The 8,835-nt window shown below is 47.8% G+C and overlaps 1 protein-coding gene and 1 pseudogene across 1 annotated transcript; both read left to right on the top strand.

Annotated features, from left to right (window-relative positions):
- LOC123157882 (uncharacterized) overlaps window positions 1-3,276 on the top strand; it is a 45,630-nt pseudogene extending 42,354 nt beyond the window's left edge.
- A 330-nt stretch (window positions 3,277-3,606) lies between these two features.
- LOC123165445 (histone H4) lies at window positions 3,607-4,135 on the top strand. Its single transcript, XM_044583092.1, has one exon. It carries the CDS (start codon window positions 3,680-3,682, stop codon window positions 3,989-3,991), a length of 312 nt encoding a protein of 103 aa, XP_044439027.1. The 5' UTR covers window positions 3,607-3,679; the 3' UTR covers window positions 3,992-4,135.
- Window positions 4,136-8,835: the final 4,700 nt, after the last annotated feature.

Below are 8,835 nucleotides of genomic sequence, written 5' to 3'. Positions count from 1 at the left end.
TGGCCTTACCCCGCCGCGCGCCGGCGGCCTCGCCACGCCCGTGGCTGGCGCCCCCCCTCTGCCTGTCGATCTGGGCGCTCGCCCAGTCGGGCGCCGATGCCCACGCCCACGTCCGCTAGCCGATCCGCCCCGTTAGGCCCCTGTGCCACTGACCAGAGGGGCCCAGCCCACAGAACGAAAAAAAAGAAATAAATAATGATAATAATAAAAAAATTAATTAATTAATTAATTAAGTTAATTAACCCTGTTTAGATTAATCTAATTAATTAGTTAATTTAATTAATAGTTAATTAATTAGTTAACCCTAATTACCCTAATCAGTCTATGACATGTGGGACCCACGTGTCAGATGACTGCTGACGTCGGCATGATGTCATGCTGATGTCATCACAACACTGTTTCGGATAATGTAAATATTAAATAATTAAATAAATTCCAGAAATTAATTTAAATCTTTTAAAATTCATATAAAATAAACCGTAGCTCGGATGAAAATACTTTCTACATGAAAGTTGCTCAGAACGACAAGACGAATCCGAATACGTAGTCCGTTCGTCCGCCACACATCCCTAACATATCGAACTCACAACTTTCCCCCTTCGTTTCACCTGTCCGAAAATGCGAAACATCGGGAATACTTTCCCGGAAGTTCCCCCCTTCGCCGGTACCACCTACTACCGCGCTAGGACACACCTAGCACCGCTCATTGTCATGTCACGCATCGTCATGCTTATGTTTGCATTGTATTTACTGTTTCATCCCCCCTCTTCTCTCCGGTAGACTACGAGACCGACGCTGCTGCTGACAAGTTCGACTACGGAGTTGACGACCCCTCCTACTTGCCAGAGCAACCAGGAAGCCCCCCCCCCTTGATCACCAGATATCGCCTATTCTTCTCTATACTGCTTGCATTAGAGTAGTGTAGCATGTTACTGCTTTCCGTTAATCCTATCCTGATGCATAGCCTGTACTTGCTACTACTGTTGTTACCTTTACCCGCAATCCTACATGCTTAGTATAGGGTGCTAGTTTTCCATCAGTGGCCCTACATTCTTGTCCGTCTGCTGTGCTATACTATCGGGCCGTGATCACCTGGGCGGTGATCACGGGTATATACTTATATACTCTATACACGACACAGGTGGTGACTAAAGTCGGGTCGGCTCGTAGGAGTACCCGCAAGTGGATCTTTGTGGCGGAGCGACAGGGCAGGTTGAGACCGCCTAGGTGAGAGGTGGGCCTGGCCCTGGACGGCGTCCGCGGTTACTTCAAAATAACACGCTTAACGAGTTCTTGGTATTTGATCTGAGTCATGCCATTTGGTCTATACGCACTAACCATCTACGCGGGAGTAGTTATGGGTATCCCGGCGTCGTGGTATCAGCCGAAGCTCTTTTTGACGTCAGCGACTGAGTGGCGCGCGCCGCATTGGACCGTAAGCTCGTGCTTGTATTAAGGGGGCTAGGTCTGCTTCCGGCCGCGTACGCAACGTGCAGGTGTGCATAGGGCGATGGGCCCAGACCCCTGCGCGCATAGGGTTTAGACCGGCGTGCTGACCTCTCTATTGAGCCTAGGTGGGGCTGCGACGTGTTGATCTTACGAGGCCGGGCATGACCCAGAAAAGTGTGTCCGGCCAAATGGGATCGAGCGTGTTGGGTTATGTGGTGCACCCCTGCAGGGAAGTTTATCTATTCGAATAGCCGTGTCCCTCGGTAAAAGGACGACCCAGAGTTGTACCTTGACATTATGACAACTAGAACCGGATACTGAATAAAATACACCCTTCCAAGTGCCAGATACAACCCGGTGATCGCTCTCTAATAGGGCGACGAGGAGGGGATCGCCGGGTAGGATTACGCTATGCGATGCTACTTGGAGGACTTCAGTCTACTCTCTTCTACATGCTGCAAGATGGAGATGGCCAGAAGCGTAGTCTTCGACATGACTAGCTATCCCCCCTCTTATTCTGGCATTCTGCAGTTCAGTCCACTGATATGGCCCTTTACACATATACCCATGCATATGTAGTGTAGTTCCTTGCTTGCGAGTACTTTGGATGAGTACTCACTGTTGCTTCTCTCCCTCTTTTCCCCCTTTCCTTTCTATCTGGTTGTCGCAACCAGATGCTGGAGTCCAGGAGCCAGACGCCACCGTCGACGACGACACCTACGACACTGGAGGTGCCTACTACTACGTGCAGCCCGCTGAGGACGACCAGGAGTAGTTAGGAGGATCCCAGGCAGGAGGCCTGCGCCTCGTTCGATCTGTATCCCAGTTTGTGCTAGCCTTCTTAAGGCAAACTTGTTTAACTTATGTCTGTACTCAGATATTGTTGCTTCCGCTGACTCGTCTGTGATCGAGCACTTGTATTCGAGCCCTCGAGGCCCCTGGCTTGTATTATGATGCTTGTATGACTTATTTATGTTTTAGAGTTGTGTTGTGATATCTTCCCGTGAGTCCCTGATCTTGATTGTACACATTTGCGTGCATGATTAGTGTACGGTCAAACCGGGGGCGTCACAAGGACGTGAAGCTCGACCTACTCCGGACCAACGTAGCCGTGAAGAAGAGGAACACCGACCTGGGTTCTTGATGGGGGCGGACATGTCGACGATGGACGAGCAGGTCAAGGCGTGGTACATGGCGGAGCGCGGTCTCATCTTGAACCAGATGCCTTCTACCACCGTGCCTACGCCCACGCCGACCCCAACGCCGATGCCCAGCCCGAGCGATGAAGCCATGCCGACGCCGACGCCGAGCACAGAAGCCATGCCGACGCCGACCAACCCGAGCACAAATGCCACGCCGCCGACGGGCAGTCCCACGCCGGAGAGCCCGTCGTTTGATGCATTCCTCTGTCTACGCGCTCTTCCTTTTGAACGCTGAACTTTTCGTGTATGGTTGATCGCCGAACTGTGGCAGATCGCCGATGATCGCCGAACTTGTGGCATTTTTTTGGCAGCAGAAAAGACAAGTTTGAATTTATGTGCGTCTTGGGGCCGAAACGGGGGCGGCTGGGGACTGGATCGTCCCCAGGGCGAAAAAACCGCCGACCCATAGGCCAAAACGCAATCGCCGGGTGCGCTGGGGGGCCGAACGAGTGGAGATGCTATCAGATCGAATGTTTTCGTTCGGTAGGCTGATCTTTCCCTCGGTATCGATTTGTTCATTTCGAACGGGCTACAAATCTGATGTTTCGAGGATATCCGGGTCCATAAAAATTGCAATGCCGATTTACTTTTCATTTTTCAAAATGTCTTTTGTCCCCAGAACTAGGTTGCCTAGTCAAGGAAACTTTGTGGAACTACCTTTGCTTAGAAAACAATATTCTGGTAAAAACGACGTCACCGACTCCCGTGTTGGCGCCACTGGCGTACACCAGCACGAAAACATCGCGCCCACAGCCCAAAACTTTGGAGCCGGCGGGCACACCTCTGACCCAGCCCGCCACTCAAGCGACGGGAGCCTCCCGCCACGTGATCGATCCGCGGCGTCTCTTCCCCGGATCGCAATCTCAACCGTGCATTCCATCTGCATCGAACGGCAGGAGCACGCCTCCTCCCACCTCTCGCCCACCTTAAAATCCCCTCCCCGCCTCCGGCAAACCACAAAACAAATTCACCACCGCTCCTCGACCTCCATCCGCTCGCAGCTCGAACCAAGGAGAGATCTGTCCGCCATGTCTGGGCGCGGCAAGGGAGGCAAGGGGCTTGGCAAGGGCGGCGCCAAGCGCCACCGGAAGGTGCTGCGCGACAACATCCAGGGCATCACCAAGCCGGCCATCCGCCGTCTGGCTCGCCGTGGAGGCGTGAAGCGCATCTCGGGGCTCATCTACGAGGAGACCCGCGGCGTGCTCAAGATCTTCCTCGAGAACGTCATCCGCGACGCCGTCACCTACACCGAGCACGCCCGCCGCAAGACCGTCACCGCCATGGACGTCGTCTACGCCCTCAAGCGCCAGGGACGCACCCTCTACGGCTTCGGCGGCTAGGCTCTTCCTCGCCCCCCCTGCAGGTCCCAAAAGCTTTATAGAACAGCGACTTGTTCAGTTCTCTATTTGCTCTGTAGTTCGAACTGAATCGTGGAACAAAGTTGTTCGCATGTGTTGCTGGAAATGGAACCTGTCTCTGTGAAACAACGCGTCTCTGATTTTGTTCTGCTGCATCTCTGTTAATGTATGTTTGTTCTTTCTCCTGCGATGCAAAATTGTGTGCGCTTGGGAGTTGGATTGTTGTGCCATTCTTTTACCAGGAGACCCTGACGGATGGTACTTGCTTGCCGAACAATTGTGTATGGCCGAATCACCAACATCATTTGATCCGTTTCTGCTATTTGATCTGATGCATTTGTATCGGGCACCATTTATGATCCTTCTATGTTGCAACAATGTGTGTAATCGAGATTGGGATTAGTCTGTACGCATTTCATACATCGTTTTCTAGATTGATTTGCCATGCCACTTACTCTGCAAATCATCATGTGCAAAAAGGATGATGACTCAGTACACACTAAAGACAAGATACACACAAGTGCTGAAGTATACAACAAAAACACCCTATAATTTTGTAATACAAATATACTGGTGGTGAAAAGGAAAAATATCACTATCATGTGTGGGCAACAAGATGACTGAAATTTCACAGGTGGAGAAAATGGAAGTATCAGGTTCTTGGTGTTGTATTTACTCGATTCAGGGAACCACAATCCGGTAACAAGTAGTGCAACCATAGTTTTCAAGGTGTGTACACATCACAGCAGTTCAGAACTTTAGATTGCTGTCTTACAGCAAGAGGAATACGAGAGTCTCGGATGAGAACTTTAGATTGCAGTTAGTTTTGGTAATAGGTTTCGTCGTGCTCATAAGCGGTACCAATTTGACCACGCCAGAAGAAATCCCCAAACCGACACTTCAGTATATTTCTGTATACCTTCAGAAGTTTAAATTATGTATGTCACTTGTATTGAATCGTGACTATCAGCGGGCAATGTTACCTGCAGTCACTATAGCGTCCACTTATCAGACAGCCGATTTTGGGAACCTTCTAGAAGTTTCAAAAAGATGGTTCCCAAAAGCAGGTTTTTCTATATTTTTTCTTTTACTGTCTTTGTACGTCTTTTATGAGCAACCTTTTTACTCTTTTCTCTTGGATTTTCTTCTTATTATTTTTTCATTTCTTTTCCCATTTTTTCCTGTTTTCAAACATTGTTCAATTTTTTTAAAATGTTGATCCTTCATCTCGCGCCAGTCCTTTTGTTTCACTTGATAGTTCATTATTCAATGCAAAAGGAGGTTGTCAGTAAATACTCTAGTTTTCAAAAATTTAGCAAATTTGAAAAATCTTCAAATTTCAAATATTCACTTTTCTCGAAAAAACACATTTGAAATTTCAAAAAAATCTCAGATATTTTGATGCTGGCAGTTTCCTAGTGCTTTGCACTGCCTATTAGTCACCAACAGTCATCATCTCCATTAGCTAGCCACGCACGTTCAGTAGCAGGAGGTCCCTTGTCCGTTTACCTGCAGTATCACTTGTTGGGACGGCCCAATCGGAGGAGCCCTGGTGTGGCGCACGTCTATTTAATGCAGAATGTACCCCAAAAAATGATGCAAACACGACATAGATGAGCTAGCTGAGACCTTTTTTTAATTGTTTGAATTGCTTATCACATGTGTCACGTGGTAGAAAGTTGAGACCTCGTTCTGTCTTGTTGCGGGCGTGATAAGGCGCTGCGCGTGGAATATGTGCTCCCATCGGATAAGTTCCTCCGACCAGCCTAAACCCGGGACTCCTATATGACGCATTTTGCATCATACATGAGCCCGATGCATAGGGATCGAGCGACTGGGCCGGCCCACCGCACGCGCGACGTGAAAATCACAAAAAAGCGGCGATCATGGGGAATCGGATTCACTACCTTGGGCTGCATAAACTCGCTCCTTCCCATTGAGGTAATCGGCCCTGGAGATAACTAGAAGCGCGATTGTTGTAAAACCCCACTAAAGCATTTAGGTTTAAGTGCGTATTTCCAAAAAATGGGGCGCGGCAAACAGGAACTGAAATCACAATTGTGTGTACGGGCGTTGCTAACCAGTTGACACGGACTAGTGTAAGTGATCTATGAACCATGCAAACTTTTAACAACTAAATACGTTGGCAGATCCGAACACTCTAGTAAAATTGTGAACAATTTTTTAAAAGTCAAATAAAAAAGAATGAGAACAGAGGGAAAAAGCCCCCTGTCTTATTCTTATAGGAGAATGTAACGCCCACAATGCGGCTATATCTCCCACGTGTTGAGGCACGACTTAGAGGCATAACCGCATTGTGGTTTTGTCGCAAGAAGGGTCATCTTCACACAATCCCATGTAATGAACAAGAATGGGATAACGAGAGTTGGCCTACAATCGCCACTTCACACAATACATAAATATAATTCATACATCATCCAACATCCACACATAGACCGATTACGGTCAAATCCAAAAGAAAATAAGATAACCCCAAATGCTAGATCCCCGATCGTCCCAACTGGGCTCCACTACTGATCATCAGGAAAAGAAACATAGTAACGACCACGTTCCTCGTCGAACTCCCACTTGAGCTCGGTTGCGTCACCTGCACTGGCATCGTCGGCACCTGCAACCGTTTTTGTAGAATCTGTGAGTCACGAGGACTCAGCAATCTACACCCGCGAGATCAAGACTATTTAAGCTTATAGGAAAGGATGGTGTAATGAGGTGGAGCTGCAGCATGCACTAAGCATATATGGTGGCTAACATACGCAAATGAGAGCGAGAAGAGAAGCAACGCAACGGTCGCGAAGCTAGAAATGATCAAGAAGTGATCCTGAAACTACTTACGTTCATGTATAACTCAAACCGTGTTCACTTCCCGGACTCCGCCGAGAAGAGACCATCACGGCTACACACACGGTTGATGTATTTTACTTGGGTCAAGTGACAAGTTCTCTACAACCGGACATTAACAAATTCCCATCTGCCTCATAACCGCGGGCACGGCTTTCGAAAGATAAATACCCTGCAGGGGTGTCCCAACTTAGCCCATTATAAGCTCTCACGGTCAACGAAGGATAAACCTTCTCCCGGGAAGACCCGATCAGTCTCGGAATCCCGGTTTACAAGACATTTCGACAATGGTAAAACAAGACCAGCAAAGCCACCCGCATGTGCCGACAAATCCTGATAGGAGCTGCACATATCTCGTTCTCAGGGAACACCGGATGAGCCAGACGTCGGGTTGGCATAGACCCTGGTTGCCCAGGGGGCGCCGGACATCGCTCGGTTTGGGCCAGCACTCGAAGGAGCACTGGTCCGGGGGTTTAAAATAAAGATGACCCTCGGGCTCGCGAAAACCCAAGGGAAAAGGCTTAGGTGGCAAATGGTAAAACCAAGGTTGGGCCTTGCTGGAGGAGTTTTATTCAAGGCGAACTGTCAAGGGGGTCCCATAAATCACCCAACCGCGTAAGGAACGCAAACTCAAGGAACATAATACTGGTATGACGGAAACTAGGGCGGCAAGAGTGGAACAAAACACCAGGCATAAGGTCGAGCCTTCCACCCTTTACCAAATATATAGATGCATTAATTAAATAAGAGATATTGTGATATTCCAAAATATCCATGTTCCAACATGGAACCAACTTCAACTTCACCTGCAACTAGCAACGCTATAAGAAGGGCTGAGCAAAAGCGGTAACTTAGACAAACAACGGTTTGCTAGGAAGGGATGGTTAGAGGCTTGACATGGCAATATGAGAGGCATGATATAGCAAGTGGTAGGTAGCGCAGCATGGCAATAGAGCGAACAACTAGCAAAGCAAAGATAGAAGTGATTTCGAGGGTATGGTCATCTTACCTGCAAGGTTCTCAGAGTTGTCGAAAGCTTGATCCTCGTAAGCGTACTCAACAGGTTCCTCGTTCGCGAACTCGTCTCCCGGCTCTACCCACAGCAAGAACACAAGCAATGGAACCACAATCAATCACGGGAAATGCACAAACAACATGATGCAATACATGAATGATATGCGAGATATGATATGCGATGCGTATGCGTGCTCCGGAAGAAAAATGATGAACAAGGCAGTAACTTGGCAAACCAAGTATGCCACTGGAAAGATGAGATGATTTCGGTCGAAATCGATATAAAGATCACCGGAAACGGATGCACGGTTTGCAAATGGCAAGCAAAACAAGAATGACACGATTCTGCGATTAACAGCATGATAGCACTTAGAATGCAACAAGTAACTATGCTACAGCACTTCAACATAGCAACAAAGCATATGACAGTAATCTAAAGGAGATGCTTGACAAAAGATGAACACTGAGCTATGGCTAGATCACAGCATAACAGGTTCAAACAAGCATGGCAAAAGTGCAAAAGATATCAGTTTCACAGACTTGGTGAAATTACTGGACATGGCTGAAACAGCATCAGGTAGCAATGTTCAGAGCAAGCAAAACACATGCTACATGAACTTAACATAGCAACACAAGGCATGGCATGAATCTACTAAAATAATAGAGTAAAAGTTCCTTAGTGACCATAAGCCAAAAAGGATCAGAAGATATGATGGCAACCATGTAAATATAGCAAGTTTCGTTAACAGGTTTCAGACTTGGCAGAAAACAGAACATGGCATTAACAGAATTATGAAGGCATCTTGGTGAGCTTGATTCACTCATCACAAAGCAATGCATGACAAAACAAGCATACCTACAGAAAGATGGCATGTTTATGAAGCTAGCCATGGCAAGGGCAAGTTCATAGCATGTATGGATCAACTACAACAACTTGGCAAAATTGAATAACA

The sequence above is a fragment of the Triticum aestivum genome, chromosome 1D (assembly GCF_018294505.1).
Source record: "Triticum aestivum cultivar Chinese Spring chromosome 1D, IWGSC CS RefSeq v2.1, whole genome shotgun sequence".
In the NCBI taxonomy this organism is placed as follows: Eukaryota; Viridiplantae; Streptophyta; class Magnoliopsida; order Poales; family Poaceae; genus Triticum; species Triticum aestivum.
The sequence above is the reverse complement of the archived record's forward strand: the minus strand, read 5'-3'. Positions and strand labels throughout refer to the sequence as shown.

Bases quoted from the DNA above. Each gene is read 5' to 3' on its own strand.
- LOC123165445 (XM_044583092.1), top strand. From the start codon at position 3,680: ATGTCTGGGCGCGGCAAGGGAGGCAAGGGGCTTGGCAAGGGCGGCGCC.